The sequence below is a fragment of the Passer domesticus genome, chromosome 11, assembly GCF_036417665.1.
Source record: "Passer domesticus isolate bPasDom1 chromosome 11, bPasDom1.hap1, whole genome shotgun sequence".
NCBI classification, from domain to species: domain Eukaryota; kingdom Metazoa; phylum Chordata; class Aves; order Passeriformes; family Passeridae; genus Passer; species Passer domesticus.
In genome coordinates this window covers 1424042-1443093 of record NC_087484.1, presented here as the reverse complement: position 1 = coordinate 1443093, position 19052 = coordinate 1424042, and the positions used below count along the sequence as shown (strand labels likewise).

Sequence of the window (19052 nt, the reverse complement as noted above, 5' to 3'; positions counted from 1 at the left end):
GGGAATTCCTGCCTGGGCTGGGATTCCCAGAGCAGCTGTGGCTGCCCCTGGACCCCTGGCAGTGTCCAAGGCCAGGCTGGACACTGGGGCTGGAGCACCTGGGGCAGTGGGAGGTGTCCCTGCTCCTTCCCTGAGGAGGATTTAAGGTCCTTCCAACCCAAACCATCCCTTAATTCTAAGGTGATAGGAGCTGCACTACAGCAAAATCCATAAATACAACTTCAAATCTGATTTTTTGAGGGATTTGGAAGGAAAAAAAGGATTTTCTACATTTAAACTTATGTTTACAAGTCCTGCCACCTTGGTGCTGAAACCTTCTCCTTTAGAACAGATTCCCAAGGATTTTTGGGATAAATCAAAGGAGGGGAATCAGAATTCACTGAGGTTTTGGATACACCTGGTCTGAGGGTAAATAAAGAATCCTGATTAAAGCCAGGCATAGAAAGGCAGGAAAAGGAGATTTCAAATCCACAGCTCAGCTCCAGTTTCACCAAATCCCAGGCAGCTCCAGATCCCACCCAGATCCTGCACAAAGTGATGGGAATGACAAATTAGGGAAGGGGCAAAAATCACTAAAAGCTGCCAATGACATCAGTGACATTAACGGGGGAAAATGGACTGGAGGAAGCAGAGCCCATTAGTGCAGGGCAGTTTTGACAAACACATTATGGGGAGATAAAACGACTTCCAGCTGTTGTTTGTCAGCTGTCAGGGGCAGGGATATGTATTTCATAGGAAAATCAAAAATAATGGAGTCAGAAAGCTCCGAGGCTTCAGACAAAAAAAAAAATCAATACTAACTCAGTGCACCGTGAGTCTTTTCAGCCTGTTAGGGTGGAAATAAAGGAACTAAATCTTGGATTAGGGCTGGTTTTTAATAAAAAGGTGATTCCAGCAGCAGGCACAATTTCCAGCCCTGTCACCTTGGCAGGGGGGAGCTCTCCCAGTTGAACTGGGAATATCATCAGACTTCAGGGATAATTCAGTATTTCACAATTCTCTATTTACACCTACTGCTCTCCTCCCATGTATAAATACACACACCCAGCTGTGTAGCTGTAAATTCCTGTAGAATTAGGCTGGAATGTCACTGGACAATGTGAATTAATTAAATGTGCTGGAATTCTCTCGATGCCACCCCAAAACACCACACACTCAATAATTAGAAACAGCAGAGATTCAGGTAAAAGAAACAGGGAATTCTATGATTCTACACAGCAGGTGAAAGGAAAACTTCCCTGTGAGCTCTGCCCAAAATATTCCCATTTTTTCCTTAAAGACAAAATTTATTCTACTAAGAGTTTTAAAATCACTGAAATAGAAGCATTAAATGACCAATAATATCTTGTGAAAGATCCACTAAACAAAAACATGTTTTAAATATTTTTTGGATAATCTCTGAGTGTAAATTTTTACGGATTCATTGCTTATCCATAATCCTGACCATGAACATGAACTTAAAGAGATTTTTTCAAGCAGGTCTAACTCCAGAATCAAAGCAATGACAAAAAACCTCAACTACTCTTCACAATCTGTTTCTTCCTATTTTACTAATTAGATTTAAGGGGTTAATTTAATTTAAAAATATAACACATTTTACATAAAAAAAAGCTTTGAAATACAGAAAAGCTGCTATTTTTTCTTGCTCTTTTGAGTTGAGGATTAAAAGAAGGAAACACCCCCAGATCCCACACTAAACAAACAACTACAGCAGAAAATATTTCCCCTTTGATCCCATTTAATTTGGGGTTATTGGAAGTGATATTTTTATCCAGCTGCCTTACAGAGCTGTGTGTTTTCCACCAGAACTGGCTTTTCACACATCCCATGGTTTTTAATTGATCCCAGTTTTACCCAAGCTGCACAAGCTGACAAATTAAAGAAAAATGAAGTTTTGCCTGGGTAATTTGCAGTGGATGACACAAAAACTCCCTGGCTGTGGGAGATCCTGGATGCTGCTCTAAGCACTGGGAAAAGGAAAGAAAAGGGGGAAAATCCAGCAGGACAGGTGGGACTCACTGTGCTCTGTCACCTCTGGACTGCACCAGCACCAGCCCTGCTTCTCAGGAATTCTCCTGCCTCAGATCCTGTCTGTTCGGATCAGGAGGAGCAGCTGTCCCAGTCCTGATCCTGGGATGTCCCAGAGCCCTGACCCCTTCCCAGCCCGCATGCTGCAACTCCAGCCAGTGGGAGCTGCCTGGAGACCCTCCCTGGAGAGATTCCCTGGAGAACTTCCATGGAGATCCTCCCTGGAGAGATTCCATGGAGAGATTCCCTGGAGACCTTCCATGGAGAACCTCCCTGGAGACCTTCCATGGAAATCCTCCCTGGAGAGATTCTCTGAAGAACTTTCATGGAGAACCTCCCTGGAGAGATTCCCTGGAGATCACCCCTGGAGACCCTTCCTGGAAAGATTCCCTGGAGAGATTCCTTAGGGATCCCCCCTAGAGAGCTTCCCTGGAGATCCCCAGTGGAGAACCTCCCTGCAGATCCCCTGGATGCCCTCCAGCGGTGAGCGCTCCCAGGAGCCGGAGCAGAATCCAGCGGGGATCAGCCCAGAGCTGTCCCAGTGCCACCAGCGCTGCCGCAGCATTCCCGAGTCCCTCCTGCTCCTGCCCGGCCCGGAGCGGGGTTAGCCCGGGATGTTTCCCGGGATGTTTCCCGGGATCTCCTGCAGCCGGTGCCGTTTCCCGGCCGGGCTCCGCTGCCGTTAGAGGGAGGCACCGCCCCGCTCAACAGCGCCGGAGCCGCGGGGCGAGCCCGGGGTGCTCCGAGCGGAGAATCCCGGCGGGATCCATCCCTCCCTCCCTGACCCATCCCCGCGGGATCCATCCCTCCATCCCTGACCCATCCCTGCGGGATCCATCCCTCCATCCCTGACCCATCCCCGCGGGATCCATCCATCCCCGCACCATCCCTGCAGGATCCATCCATCCCTGCGGGATCCATCCATCCATCCCTGACCCATCCCCGCGGGATCCATCCATCCATCCATCCATCCATCCATCCATCCCTGACCCATCCCTGCGGGATCCATCCATCCATCCCCGCCCCATCCCTGCAGGATCCATCCATCCATCCCCACGGGATCCATCCCTCCCTGACCCATCCCCGCAGGATCCATCCATCCCCACGGGATCTATCCATCCCTGCGGGATCCATCCATCCATCCCTGACCCATCCCTGCAGGATCCATCCATCCCCACGGGATCCATCCCTCCATCCCTGACCCATCCCTGCGGGATCCATCCATCTCTGAGGGATCCATCCATCCATCCCTGCGGGATCCATCCATCCATCCCTGACCCATCCCTGCAGGATCCATCCCTCCCTGACCCATCCCCGCAGGATCCATCCATCTCTGAGGGATCCATCCATCCATCCCTGCGGGATCCATCCCAGATTTTGGGATCAGCTTCCATCCCCCTCACCCCTCCCACAGCTCATCCCGGATAATTCCCATTCCCACTTCCTGATCCCTGCTCCTCTCTCTTTGCCAGCTGTTGGGATTTCCAGGGAAGGATTTCCCAGCCAGAGTCACATGAACAATAAATACACCCCAAAAATAGAAACTGGGCATCCTCTCTGCTCCCAACTTCACTGCAAGCACTTGAAAAAATACAGTTAAACTTATTAAAGTAGCAAGTTGGGAGTACTCCAGCATCTATTGATTACAGGGAGCACACAGGATTTGCAAATTTAGCTGGAAAAATGCAAATTAACAAGAAAAACTTTGTCTAGGCTTGTTTTAACATCCTGTGAAAATGAGGTTATCATTAAAATATATTGAAAATAGCATTTTGTGAGCACTGTGGTACTTACTACAGAAAATACTACAGAGAGTACTACAAAGAGTGCCAGACTACTCTAAGTTTGCTAATTTGATACATTATAGTGATAATAATCTTGTTTTTATAGGATTTTCAACCAAGTCTGGACACTAACAGCTTTTCTTTTAAAAACCTGGGAGCATTAGGTACAAAATGCAGCAGGAGGGGAAAGTCCAGCAAGTGAGCTCTGAATTTAGGAACCTCAAATTTAAGAAAACATCTACAAATTGAAGAACTTTGAACTGAAGAAGGTGAAATTTCTGCTGGAGCCCCACTGCCCTCCTCACAGCCCTGCTCCCCCATTTTGGGCTTTTTGGGGTGTTTTTGAGACCATCCTGGGCGAGAGCCCCGCTCTCAGCAGAGGAGGGGTGGGCACAGCCCTGGCACAGGAATTCTGCTGGTTTGTGGCACCCCGTGTTTGTCACCCAGCCCGCGTGCTCCTTCCTGGGCACACAAAGCCAGGCCTGTAATTCAATGCTCAATTTACCCTTGTCTCAGTGGAGATTTCTCCCCGCTAATTGATAGAAATTAAGCCATTAATCAAGGCACCAGCCATCATTCAACCCGGGGAAGATGAATCCAAACTTTCATCATAACCACCTTCCCCATTTTAGTGTTCATTAGCATTAATTTTTAATGCAATTATGCTCTTCTTTTACGCTGAGCTCATAAATTACTGCTCTTTTGTTGCTCGCTGGCCTTGTAAAATCCAAGGTAATGCTTTGTGCTCTGATCTTAAAGGCAATTACTGCCTGCTTCTATCTTTTCCATACCTCCATCCCAAATAACCTCTGTGCTGGAGGTACACACTCACCAATGGGATCCCACATGGATGTTTCCTACAGAGCCATTTGTCCACATTCAGACACACATTGACACAGGCAGAGCCACAATTCCTGCTTCTGCTGCTGGATCCCAGGAGCCAACAGCAGAGAAATGACAGGAAAATGGGATTCTGCAATGGATACAGGGAAAAAAATTGGTGCAGTGTCGTGGAAATGAGCTGTGGGAGAGCGTGCAGGACAGCAGGGCTGCAGCTCGGAGGCTCTCCAGCTTTTCCAGGGATCACTTTGTGTTGTCACTTCAAAAAGTGCTGCTGGCACGTGCCCAGGGCTCCTTTCTTTCCCCCTGGCCCGTGCCAGTGTGTGGTAACCCCACAGAGCCCTCCCAAGGGATCCTGTGTCCTGTGGGATCCGTGCTGGCACACGGGGCCCCGAGGCAGGAACTGCCAGCTCCTTATTCCCACTCTGATCCTGAGAACCCCACCGGGGAAAGGCACAGCAGCTCCAGCCCCATGGCTGCCCCCAGACATCCTGGGCTGGCTGCAGGGAAAAGGAAATACTCATCAGGAAATGCTCACTGGGAAATGCTCGTTAGGAAATGCACACGAGGAAATGCTCGTTAGGAAATGCTCGTGAGGAAATGCACAGGAGGAAATGCTCGTGAGGAAATGCTCGTGAGGAAATGCTCGTGAGGAAATGCTCGTGAGGAAATGCTCGTGAGGAAATGCTCGTGAGGAAATGCTCGTGAGGAAATGCTCGTGAGGAAATGCTCGTGAGGAAATGCACAGGAGGAAATGCACAGGAGGAAATGCACAGGAGGAAATGCACAGGAGGAAATGCACAGGAGGAAATGCACAGGAGGAAATGCACAGGAGGAAATGCACAGGAGGAAATGCACAGGAGGAAATGCACACGAGGAAATGCACACGAGGAAATGCACACGAGGAAATGCACACGAGGAAATGCACAGGAGGAAATGCACAGGAGGAAATGCACAGGAGGAAATGCACAGGAGGAAATGCACAGGAGGAAATGCACAGGAGGAAATGCACAGGAGGAAATGCACAGGAGGAAATGCACAGGAGGAAATGCACAGGAGGAAATGCACAGGAGGAAATGCACAGGAGGAAATGCACAGGAGGAAATGCACAGGAGGAAATGCACAGGAGGAAATGCACAGGAGGAAATGCACACGAGGAAATGCACACGAGGAAATGCACACGAGGAAATGCACACGAGGAAATGCACACGAGGAAATGCACACGAGGAAATGCACACGAGGAAATGCACACGAGGAAATGCACACGAGGAAATGCACACGAGGAAATGCACACGAGGAAATGCACACGAGGAAATGCACACGAGGAAATGCACACGAGGAAATGCACACGAGGAAATGCACACGAGGAAATGCACACGAGGAAATGCACACGAGGAAATGCACACGAGGAAATGCACAGGAGGAAATGCTCATGAGGAAATGCACACGAGGAAATGCTCATGAGGAAATGCACACGAGGAAATGCACACGAGGAAATGCTGCTTGGTTTAAATTATTTTTCTGTTTCTTGCCCAGCCTTTAGCTGGGACATGGAATATAATCACCCACTCCAGCACAAGGTCTGCCCAGCACCAATAAAATATCATGCACCTCTAAATTCCTGACTTATCTAGGCTTTAGCCAGCCTAAATAGGACAATTCCCATGAAGTCTCATGTTTATCCCATAGATTCCTAGTAAAAAAACCTCTGGAAGTACCTGTGTGATGGGCCCAGATCCACAAAACCCTAAGTTTTATCAAAATAAAATTCCCAGGGATTGTAGTCTGAGCAAATGAATCTGGAATTTTGTTCCGTACACCCCTATTTATTTGCCCCATAACCCCCTGTTTATTTCCCATACAACCCTGTTTATTTGCCCTTTAGAAACAGCTTTTCAATACGTAGCCATAAATTTGTGTTTCAACTGACTGAAGTCCAATAAGCAATTCCATGATGGTTTTTACAGCCCCATTCCCTTAAGTGACTTCTCCTTTAGCACAAATAAATGCCATGGAGATGACAGGGAAACACACAACATTAATGAGGTACAGAAATCAGATTTGTTTCTCATCTTGAAATTTGAAGACGATTTCAGGACTTTTAATTTGTAAAAATAAATCATAAATTTCCCTGTTAGGGAGGTCATAAATTTCTGTTTCACTTGTAGAACAGTAAAACTTTAATGACACCAGCTGTGATTGCTAAAATAAAATCACTTGAACATTAGCTTCAAATATACTCTGATATTTTTAAAGATTCATGGAATGCTTTGGGTGGGAAGAACTTACAGATCATTTAATTCCCATCCCTGCCATTGCAGGGACACCTCCCACTGTCCCAGGTGCTCCAGCCCCAGTGTCCAGCCTGGCCCTGGGCACTGCCAGGGATCCAGGGCAGCCCCAGCTGCTCTGGCAATCCCAGCCCAGGCAGGAATTCCCAGTTCCCAATCTCCCATCCATCCCTGCCCTCTGGCAGTGGAGCCATTCCCTGGGTCCTGTCCCTCCATCCTTGTCCCCAGTCCCTCTGCAGCTCTCCTGGAGCCCCTTCAGGCCCTGGAAGGTCACAAGGAGCTCTCCTGGAGCCTTCTCCTCTCCAGGGAACATTCCCAGCTCTGCCAGCCTGGCTCCAGCCCTGCAGCAGCTCCAGGACATTGGGATCACACTGGGATCCTGTCCAGGGAAAGCAGGGAAGCCAAAGAGGGAACTTTGCAATACAAAGGGCCAGGAGAGGATGGGCAGGCACAAAGCAGGGCAAAATTTAAGGAACTCATTTAGAAGTGATTATTAATTACAGCAGCCTTAATAAAAAGCCAGGAATTGATTCCTCCAGCAGCCGTTATCCTTGGGGGCCATCGATCCCCTCTCCAATGCCCCTTCCTCAGCTCTGGACACACACAGTGGCCAAGACCCCAAACTCCCCTTCCCTTCTCTCATTTCCTCACGTGGCTGCTCTTCCCAACCAGCCACACTGCCACTGCACCAAAACTTGGCATTTTTTGTTCTCCCCTTGATTTGTTGCTGCCCCCTTTCAATCCCAGCCCAGCAATGTGAAGATGAAGCAGAGATGAAAGCAGATCCCAGCGTGTGCCAGCTGCTGGAACAGCCCCGTGGGAGCAGCAGCACACCACCAGGTGTTGGGGTGTTGGTGTCAGCCTAATGAGTGACACTGGCACACCAGGGACACCCAGGGCGGGCTCCAGACCTGCCTTTACCGAGGCAAAAACGAGGAAAATTGGAAATTCCAGCTTTGAGGAGGCAGGGAAAAACAATCCATGTCTTCATCTAAATGTATTAAATAATTTGGGGGTTAAACAGATTGAGTTTGGTCTTTGCCACCACAATAAACTTCAGGAAAATTTACTGAAGATAAATGAGGAGCTCGGGCAGTAACTGATGAACTTCAGGGCATCCCAATCTGGGGCTGAGTGAAGCACTTTAACTTATTACAGACTGACCTCACCCCAGCAAATCTTCTCCTGGCACGTCCAACCTGTGGTTTAATATCCATTACACCCAGGGAAGGGCTTTTAACTCCCTCTAAAGGAAGTGGGAAGGGAAATCAGTGGGTTGGGGTGTCCTGGGCACACGATCCCTGTGGGCCTCGTCCAGCTCAGGGTATTCTGCGGTGGCCATGGATGAGATTCTTCATGTGAGAACTCCTGGCCAGCAGGTTAAAGATGAGTATTTAAAAAAAAATAAAACTTTTAATTTGGGTTCATAGAGTTTATAATTCAGGGATTTTCTAAAAGTGGAGTCCTACAGGTATTTTGTACATTCTAACTTTGCTTCCGTGACCCCTCCATCACTCAAAATGACAGAACCATGGAGTGGTTTGGGTTGCAGGGACCTGAAGACTTGCAGAATTTCACTTCTGCTGAAGGGAAGTCACGCCAGCAGCACAGAGAGCTCAGCAAAAGCCAGGAATGACCCTCGGGGATGGGGTTTATTCCCTGCTGAAGGGCCAGCTGTCTCCCAGCCACATTCCCGCTCTCGTTTGCATCCCTCCCTCCCTCCCCCTGCCCACGTGGGCCTCATTTCCAAGCCTATTCAAAATGATATTTTCCAAGCATGTGCCACACGACTTGTTCATATAAATGGAACAAATTAAACTGTCTCCACAGATATCCCCTCGCATTTGTAGCCCTGATTCCTCTCCCTCACACGTGGCCAAGACACCGAATTATCTCCCTGCAGAGGTTGACCTCAGGATATTGGATTCTGCCACGGAGCTCTCCGGGACTAAACCGACGGGAAACACTTAATCACCCCTGCCTTTGCAGGGAAAAAAATCAACTTTAAATTTGCCCTGATGAAAAATCAATAAACCAGTAATTGCTTGGCTTATCACGGCGTGGAGGGACAAATTGGGCAGCGGAGCTGGGCGCGGATCCCGGGGAAGGCGCGGAGTTTTGGGATCACTAAGCCAGAAAAGGGAAAGGTCTCGGAGCGATAATTAAATCTACTCCTGCTGATTTTCTGCCAAATTTATTTCCCCGGAGTTTATCAAAATGTTGCAGAGCTTACCAGGGGTGGGGGGGGAAAGAATGAATCAATTCAGCACCGGGCCGGCACGGGAAGGCAAAGCCTGGGATGAAGGGAGCAGGAAATGCAAATCCTGGGATAAAGGGACTGGGAAATGAAAATTCTGGGATAAAGAGTCTGGGAAATGCAAATTCTGGGATAAAGGCAGCAGGAAATGCAAATCCTGGGATAAAGGCACTGGGAAATGCAAATTCTGGGATAAAGGCACCGGGAAATGCAAATCCTGGGATAAAGGCACCAGGAAATGCAAATTCTCGGATAAAGAGACCGGGAAATGCAAATTCTGGGATAAAGACAACAGGAAATGCAAATCCCGGGATAAAGGCACCAGGAAATGCAATCCTGGGATAAAAGGACTGGGAAATGCAAATCCTGAGTTAAAGGCATTTAACTTGGGAAATACAAATCCAAATTCTGGGATAAAGGCACTGGGAAATGCAAATTCAGGGAAAAAGGCACCAGGATAAAGGCACCAGGAAATGCAAGCTCTGGGATAAAGGCACTGAGAAATGCAATTCTGGAATAAAAGCACCAGGAAATGCAAATCCCGAGTTAAAGGCATTTAACTCGAGAAATGCAAATCCAAATTCTGGGATAAAGGCACCAGGAAATGCAAATTCTGGGATAAAGGCACCAGGATAACACCCAACCCACCCAGCACCACCCTCCTAGCCATCCACCTATGGAATGACTGGTTGCCAAAAAGTCATGTTTTCTATTCTGCTGCATTCCAGAACAACTTCTTTTCCTGGTTTTCTGCTCCTCCTCCCCACACGTGGCCCTGCTGTGGTGTTTTTTAAATTCAATATTTATTTTTCAAAATACTTAAAAATTTAAAAATACTTAGTATTTAAAAATTCATGGTAGATTAAGAGAAATGAGCCCATAACCTCTCTCTAACATCATCTAACGTGCTCCAATTTTTCCTTTGCATTTTGTTATTTTTCAGTTTTCCTCTTGTCCACTTCACCTATTTGGAAGTTGTCTGGAGTAAAACCCAGCTGGGTGGCAAAATCCCCTTTGGATTTTGTCACTTTTCAGGCAGCCCCAAGGCAAGTAAACAAAAACCAAACGAGGAAAACCCAACCACTGAAAATACTCCTGGAAAAGTAGTGGTTTTGCTAATAGACCTAATTTCATGCAGCAAATTAGCATAGCTCCAATGGAAGTGCAAATGTAATCAAACTGAAAAATTCAAATGAGGCGGGGGGGAGCCTTTTTCTTTCTTGCTTTGCTTTTTAGTCACTTTAAAAAAAAAAAAAATCAGCATTTTGCTGTGTGTCCTTCACCGGGCTGGAGGGACTGTGGTAATTAAAACATTTAAACCAGCACAAGCCCCCAGTCTCTAATCTGGAGCTGGGGTCAGCTGTCTGTAGATTCTAATTTGTCCTCAATTTTTTATTCATGCTGGGGAAATGCTGCATATTTAACAGGAAACCAGCGGGAAGGGGCAGCGCTGGGCTTGGAGGTCAAATAATTTGATTTCTGAGCAGATTACATGGAACACCCAACGTCTAATCTCACACCTGATTTGGCAATAAAATGACAATAAAAGGAATGTTAAGACACCCTCGCTATGGGGTGGGCAATAACCAGGTTTTATGAGTTGGGAAAGGATTGGTTTGTTTGTAGAATTATTTTTATTGCAGCTCCTGAGTAAAAGGGTCACAGGCTGTCTACACAGGATGGAATTTCCTTTTGGAGGGTTCTAGTTAGGGAAATAAAATATGGAATACTAGAGAAATACAAATTCTTTAAAAATAGTAATTTAGAATTTTTTTTTTAAAGATTCAATTCAATATAATTTTGCTTTATCTTATTTGATTCAATGACTGGATGGAGCACTCAGTGCTCAGTCACAGTTTGGAATCAATGGTGTGGGAAGTTTTTTCCAACCTCAGGGGTCCCATGAGAGATCAAAGAGGGTCAAAAACCACCCAGAGATGTTGAGTGAGGAAGGAAGAGCTAAGAAAAAATACAAAATGCTCTTTTTCCAAACTAAAGATGCCACTGGAGCCTGGGACAGGGAAGGGAACACACTCAAATCACTGGATGAATGCTCCTCAGCAAATGGATGAATTTGAGTTATTCAGAAAAAAATCTTCTCTTCATTTTCCAACACTGTGACATCCTCAGAACCCTCCAAAGCCACCCCAGGACAGTTTTCATGGCTTATGAATAAATTGTAGAGAAGTTTTCCTCCCCATTTCCCTGGAAATTCCATTGTTCCCAAGTCATGAACTGCCCCTTTTTTCTTCCCTCTGCCTTTCCACACTCACCCTTCCCAGTCCCTGCTGGCACAGCCACTGCCAGCACATCTGCCACTCACAATGGGATCTAAGCACAAAAAAATACTGTCTTTTTCCAAGCATTCCCTGCAAATTGGTGCTGGTGGGACCCAAGCAGCTCATCCCAAAACCCCAGTGCCCGTGGGAGCCTGCCTGGGTGACTCCTCCAGGTGGAAAGGCTCCCCCTGGGCCACTGGTTCCAAAACCCAGGAATCACAAAGGGGAGGGGCACAGCTCCTTGGTTTGGTCCCTTTGCCAGTCCGATCTGGAAGTGCCCCTTCCCCCTCCTGCCATGTCTGGGCCATCCCAGTTTTCCACCTGAATTCCCTCCTTTGGTATCACAAGAACCTTCTCCAAGCAGGATTAACTGGGAGCACCAATTAATTCCTCTCAGCATCCCCCAGTCCCAAGGAAAAACAAACTAAAGATTAGAACATTTTGATTTTGAGTGAAATCCTCAGCAGCTGCTGTTTCAAAAATGGGGAATTTTCCTGAGCTCCCTCTTGGAAGTAAATCATGGAATCCCAGAATGGTTTGGGTTGGAAGGGACCTTAAAGGCCACCCAGCTCCACAGAGCTCCAGTGAGGATTTGAGGCTCCTGGATTGTTTGGACTGGCTCCCTCATGATGTTGAAATGTCTCTTCCCTGACATTTCAGTCCCTGTGGTTTCAATATTCCACCTGCTGGACTGCAAAGAGGCAGCTCAGGGCACCAGATTCCATCAGCAGCAGCCCAGGGAGGAACATCCCACAGCCCCACTGGAGTCTGGACACTTAAAAACAACAATTTCTGACTTCCTGGGCTTTAGTTTGTTGTGAAATAAAATAAATTTCCTCACCTTCTTCCTTCTTCCTCTTGGCTTCTTCTTCACTTCTCTCCTTGGCCTTCAACGCTTCGTCTGCTTTGGCTAAAAAGAAGAAAACAAGAGTTGGAATTAGTTAAATTTATCCTATCCAATCATGGAATCATGGAATGGTTTGGGTTGGAAGGACCTTCAATCCCACCCAGCCCCACCCCTGCCATGGCAGGGACACCTTCCCCTGTCCCAGGTGCTCCAGCCCCGGTGTCCAGCCTGGCCTGGGCACTGCCAGGGATGGGATGTCAAGAGCCTCTTGCCAAACAATATTTCCTGGGCTTTAAACCCAGTTTCATGTTCCTTCCTGCAGGCCCCACAATGAAATCCACGTGCCTGACAGGCCAGAACATGGTTCTTCATTTATTTTATTTAAAGTAATTCCCACAGTAAAGCAATGGCATAAATGAGATTATGGAGGGTAATACCAGGCCAATATCAGAGGCAATATGAATTCAATACAAATCCCCACATTCATTTTGGGGTAAGCAAAGCCCTTAAGAGACTTTTAAGAGGTTTTCTCTCTTCAAACCCCAACCAGCCCAGCCCAGCTGCCCCCACACCAAGCTGCACCAGACGTGGTGCCCCATGAAGGGGCAGATTTGCTGCCACAGTGAGAAATCCAGTAGACCTACTTTGAGGATAAAACAGAAACAAACCAACATTTCCAGGGCTGCAGACTCTGCTCAGAGTGGGAGTCACACAGCTCTTCCTCGGGACTTTATTAGGTAGTACACAATTTTCTCTTCACTCCAAATCACAGCAGCAGTACTTAATCCATGTTACAACAATCTTCTTTAAAAAGAATCTTTTTCCCTCTAGAAACCTCTTCCCTTATTACTTAATTATCTACCAGTTGCTCAACTGCAGGGGTTTTCAAACACTTTCCTACAGATGTTAAAGAAGATTAAAAATATACAGCACAGTAACAAGGGACTATCAATATACTCTGTAAATTAATTAAATTTCTGTTCTAGCACATCATTTATTCCAAAGCATTAATGTCTCAAAGGAGCCATTCTCTTTTATTGCCATCTCACTGCCTGATGAGTGAACTAAGTGAGAATAAGTCTCTAATAACATTATACTTGATGAAATATTAAGTTTTCAAAAGTATCACCAGGCCAGAAAGAGAAGAACCAACAAGGACCAGGAATGCAGCATTTACACCAGGCCTTCTCGGGGAGGAAAATCACTGTAAACTGTGGTCTGAATGGTAAGATCTGAGTCAGATTTACAAATATTTAATCCCAGCACTCCTGAATTAAGCAATAATTTATGAAAACCAAATTCAGCTCAGGAGGGGGGTGAAGGGCTCGTTCCTTCTTGGAGCCACCAGCTCCACCTTAAAATGCACAACCTGCCCAGGGTGTTACAAAGTGATCCACTCACTGCACTGACAGCTGCTTCCATCTCCACAATTTTATACATATTTACACAACATTTAAAGCCATGAAATATTAAAACTTTTTCTGCCACTGAAGATCATTACAAGAATCTATTAAATCCCATAATAAAACCAAACCATGAGTAACTCTAAAGACTTTTACTTCATTTACACTTTATTCTCCTTGGTAAAAGGACAGGGATAATAGAAATTCCATTTAAATTCAATTTTGGTGATATGTGTAATTGTAGATATACCCCTTGAGTCATGTAAAATGCTCAGCTTATGTTTCTTTCAAATTATCCCGCTCCCATTCCCATTCTGCTCCTTACAACTGTCTTCAATATGTATTAGCAGAGCTCATTAGGCTGGAATTTAATAATGCAAACATCAGGTGGATTTCAAGACCCTCCATTATCAGCACAAGATGGATTGCTCATATAGCTCGTGGGCCAACTGGGCACAATTTAGATTCAATAAACTACCAGGCCTAAATTTGATTTATCTATTCCACTGAGCTACTTTGTTCTTCCTGCCCGATTTGTTGCTGCACAGGAACAATTCATTGGGTACCTCAGTGGCAAAAAGATATTAAAACACACAGGAAAGATGCTGCTGGTCAATGAATAAATTTTTAGCTTGTCTTTGTTAACTTTAAATCGCTGATTTCCAGCCTGAGTTAAAACTGCTGCCCAGGCAGAGCTTGGCTTTTCAAGTCCTGGTTAATTAGAGGGACAATGGGGCAATTTAGGAAGTATCACGAGGACAATTCTCCACACAAAATTGCTCATTAACAACAATTTAACTTAGCTCATAAATCTCCAGAGCAGTGCTGGAGCTCACAGGGCTCTGTGCACCAGGACCAACAACAGGCACTGAACTCTGAGTAACTTTCAGCATTTACCATCAAAGGTTCTCTTCAAACATTCCCCATTTTCTGTTATTTTCGCACAGAACCCCAGAATGGGCCAGGCTGGGAGGAACCACAGTGGGTCAGCCCTGCTCCAGCAGGGTTATCCTGGAGAACATGGCACAGGATTGTGTCCACTCTTCTTCTTCCTCTCCTTCTCCTCCTTTTCTTCTCCTTCCTCTTCTTCTTCCTCTCCTTCTCCTCCTTTTCTTCTCCTTCTTCTTCCTCTCCTCCTTTTCTTCTTCCTCTTCCTCTCCTTGTCCTTTTCTTCTTCTCCTCCCCCTTTTCTTCTCCTTCTTCTTCTTTTCTTCTCCTTCCTCTTCTTCTTCTTCTCCTCCTTCTCCTTTCTCTTCTTTTCTTCCTCTTCTCCTCCTCCTCAATGCTGGTATTATTATTATTACTGTTATTATTATTATTTAGTGGATATATTATTGTTCACTGCCCAAGTGCCACCAAAAGCTCTAAAAGAAATTCACTTTTCTCAAACCAAGCTGCAATCAAACAACATTAAAAGATCTTGACAACCTGAGGGTTGGATTTGATGGTCTGGGAGGGCTTTTCCAACCTAAACAACTCCATGGAACCCCTGGAAGTGCTGAAGTTTGGGAAGCAGTCACTCCCTGATGGAGGGGTGATGCTTTCATCCCGACCAGCCTCACACTGTGCCAAGGTGAAACCATTCCCAGCAAAGCTGCTAATTAAGAGAAACCAGGAAAACTGAATTATTCCGAGGCAGAAACAGGCAGGGGATGCTTTGGGGCTGGAAAGGGCATTTTGGAAAGTGTGGCCATGGAGGAGCCCCTGCAGCAGAGCCCTCTCCCAGTGCAGGGGAGAAGCAGGGAAGGTGCATGGAAAAGAATCAGCCCCTTGCTAAGGAGATTTCATTTTCCTGTCAAAATTAAAAAGAGAGGAGTGTCAGAACACCCACAACTGCAAACCACAAGAGGCCTGGAAAAATAAATTAATTCAACATAATTGTGGACTTTCCAACTGCTCAAAGTTGAAAATACAAGATGTGTCTGAGGAAAAGAAAGCCCAGAAACTGTAAAAACACACAGACATCTCATTTAAAATATTTAAAATGCAGCCAACCATCCACAGTGCTCATCAGGAAGACTTCACCTTTTTTTTTTTTTAAACACAAACATTTTTGCACTTATAAAATATTCAGTCAGCTCACATATAAAAATACAAGTGGAATCCATTATTAATTTACAAGGCCCTGTTTAATTTACATGCTATTTTTCTCTGGTATATTAAATGTATCAAGGCTTGTGGAAATCCTCTCTGCTGAATATTCATAGGCTGACGTGTAAAATTACCTGTTATCCATCTGACAAATTCCAGCACAAACTCCAAACAACCACTCGCTCAGAGAATTCCTCTGACAGGAACACCAGCAGCAGCACCCAGGAATTCTCAGTTCCAGAGGAGAAGTGACACCACCACACACATTCTCATCACCCCAGATTTAAGCTGCCTTTCTGTATTTTGGCCTTTGGTAACATTTCACCCGAAATGTAAACACCACCAACATTCTGGGATGCCTTAGAGGGCTTTTCCAGCCTAAATGAGTGCATGATTAATAAATCCACGAGCCCATAAATCCACGGGGTTCTGTGATTCCATAAATCCATGTTTTGGGTGGTCACTTGCCCAGTCCATCGTGTCCATGGCCACGGATCTCTCCCTGATTACACGTGAAACACCCAATTCCCAACATGGGAAGTTCTGCCCTTGCTGCCCTGTAATTTAATTACACCAGACTCTAATGATGGACATTGGAGCCCTGAGCATGAGGGAGGAGCTCAGTGCCCCCTCCCCTGCCCTGCCAGCCACACTTCAAACTCCCCACAAGCCCAAATCTGGTTATTTTGAGCTTCTCTGAGCTCCCGGGGAACACACCCAGGGTTTGGGAGGGAGATGTCATCCCACTGATTCCTCCTGCTGTAGGAATGCTGTTCCTCACCTCTTCAGCATCAGCTCCCTTCCCTCAGTCCTTTCAGAAAATATTCCTTATTTTGGGATAAATGTCCTGTTATGGCACAGCTAACGAGCATCTGACACACAGCCATGAGGGTTTTCCCAAATATTAAATGGATTTTTGGTAGAAGATAAATCCAGTCACGTGCAACCCAACTGAACAAACACAGACAAAACCCAAACGTTGTCTTATTCCAAAGGATAGCTGAGATATTTGTGGTCATTTGGTGTAACCAAGGTAATAATCAAGATAAACCTTCCCCCTCCAACCAGGCCATTTCCCCCCAGTTCCTTTCATTGTTACCATTTCCAGGAAGCAGTTTGTGGCACCTGGAAACGGCACAGGGCTGGGAGAGAGCCCAGCAGGAAAGGGAGAACATCCAAAACCCCCAGTCCAAAGGGGCTAAACATGTAACCACCTTCTCTGCAGAGAGGGAGGCACCTCATCCCTGCCTGGAATACCAAGGTGCTGGGCAGGAATTCGGGAGGAGAAGGGGCTGGAAGGGCCAGGGGGGGAAGGGAAGGGAAGGGAAGGGAAGGGAAGGGAAGGGAAGGGAAGGGAAGGGAAGGGAAGGGAAGGGAAGGGAAGGGAAGGGAAGGGAAGGGAAGGGAAGGGAAGGGAAGGGAAGGGAAGGGAAGGGAAGGGAAGGGAAGGGAAGGGAAGGGAAGGGAAGGGAAGGGAAGGGAAGGGAAGGGAAGGGAAGGGAAGGGAAGGGAAGGGAAGGGAAGGGAAGGGAAGGGAAGGGAAGAAATCCCACTGTGGTGAGCGGGGCCGAGCTCCCCGCAGACCTCCCGGATCCCGGTGACTGCCTACTGTATTAAGACTGCCTTTCTCATCACTTAATGCTTATTTTCATCACTTTGCTTAAAATATTGATAATCAATTAGGGCTACGTCTGTTTTGCCACAGAATCTGTGTCACAGTCTATCAGCCTGTCAGGGCCAATTCAATCCTCATTCAAAGTTAATTTTTTCTCCATAAATCCGCCTTTGGAGGAGTCATTAGGCGCAGAACATAGCCCGAGGTGCAATCACCTATTCTCTTTCATTAGAGGCAGGCAGGGAAGGTGAGGGAGATTATTAGAACTTTGGAATGATCACAAAGCAGCGTGCTGCCTGTCAGATCCCCCCAACATTTCATTCATCTCGCCAGCTCGCTGCCAAGGCTTCTAAATGGACATTATTCATGAACATCTGTGACACGCTGAATATTCCGAGGCTGGCAGGGATGAAAAAGCCGTGCCCCCCCTCTGGCTGCGAAATTAATTCTGTGGTCAGAACAATTAGGAATATAACAAACTTGCTCCGTGATGTTATTTTTAGGCTTTCTGAGATATTCCCCTTAAAAAGGTGGGTTTTTTGGTTTTTAAGCATAAATGTGGCCGCTCCAAATGGTCAAACATTGGATTTTATGGGACTGGAGAATGATGAAAAAGCTGTGCCCTACTCTGACTGAGAAATTAGTTCCATGGTCGGAACAATTAGGAATATAGAAAGCTTGTTTCGTGTTGTTATTTTTAGTCCTTCCAAGATATTCCACATTTAAAAGTGTTATTTCAGAACTGGATATTTTTGGAGTCCACTCTAGAGGGTCAAACACTGCATTTTAAGGGATTGTTGAACAACATGCATTTCCTTTGCTGTGGAAATAGATTGTTGGTTGGGTGTTTTTACAAGCAATTACCAAATCAGCAGCTTTGCAATCTGATTTGTTGATACCTTTCTAAAACAAAGCCAAATGAGACCTCACGTTGGATTTGAAATCACTGCCATCTCAAATTCCAGCCCACTTCTCTCCTGGTGGAAAAGCAGAGTGGGAAACAGATTTCCACAATCATCTCTATTTATTCCTATTTCCTTCCAAGGAACATGTGATGGCCATCCAGGCATTTTTTAGGTAGGAATGGCAGAAAGGCTGGTACAAGAGACAATCACCCACAAAATTAAATAACCCACCACCTTTTCCATGCATATTCCATTTTTAGGTGCAGGGGGTGAAGATGTAGCTACCTGGGGAAAAAGTCATTTATATCTAATGAAATCACATCAAGGAGTTCCTTGAATCTCATTACAAAATTCAAAAGAACAGTAATTTACTTTTTTTTTTCCTGATATTACCAGGAAAACAGAGTTCTCATCACCAAACTTCCCACAGCCCCCATCATCCTCCTCCCCAAATATCCTCCTTTTCCAGAATTAAGGGCCAGATCCTCATGAGTTCAAGCTGGCACAATTCCACTGACATGGGCTGAGCCAAGCCCATTTACTCCAGCTGAGGATCTGGCACTCCCTATTTATAATAATAATCCTAAAGAAGACTTAATCAGCAGCTCTTGGCTAGGTACATTCATCCATTATTTAGTGCATCCCTAATTTCTTTCTTTCTCCCACAGTTTCCCCCCCAAACACACGTTGGAGGAAAAATCCAACCTAAATA

At 46.0% G+C, this 19052-nt stretch overlaps 1 protein-coding gene across 1 annotated transcript in view; it reads right to left on the bottom strand.

Annotated features, from left to right (window-relative positions):
• Positions 1 to 19052, bottom strand: part of RSRC1 (arginine and serine rich coiled-coil 1) — a 98671-nt gene that overhangs the window by 3940 nt on the left and 75679 nt on the right. Inside the window, exon 9 of the mRNA XM_064385097.1 lies at positions 12321 to 12389. Within this exon, the coding sequence (XP_064241167.1) occupies positions 12321 to 12389 (69 nt within the window). The remainder of the gene's footprint in view (positions 1 to 12320; positions 12390 to 19052) is intronic.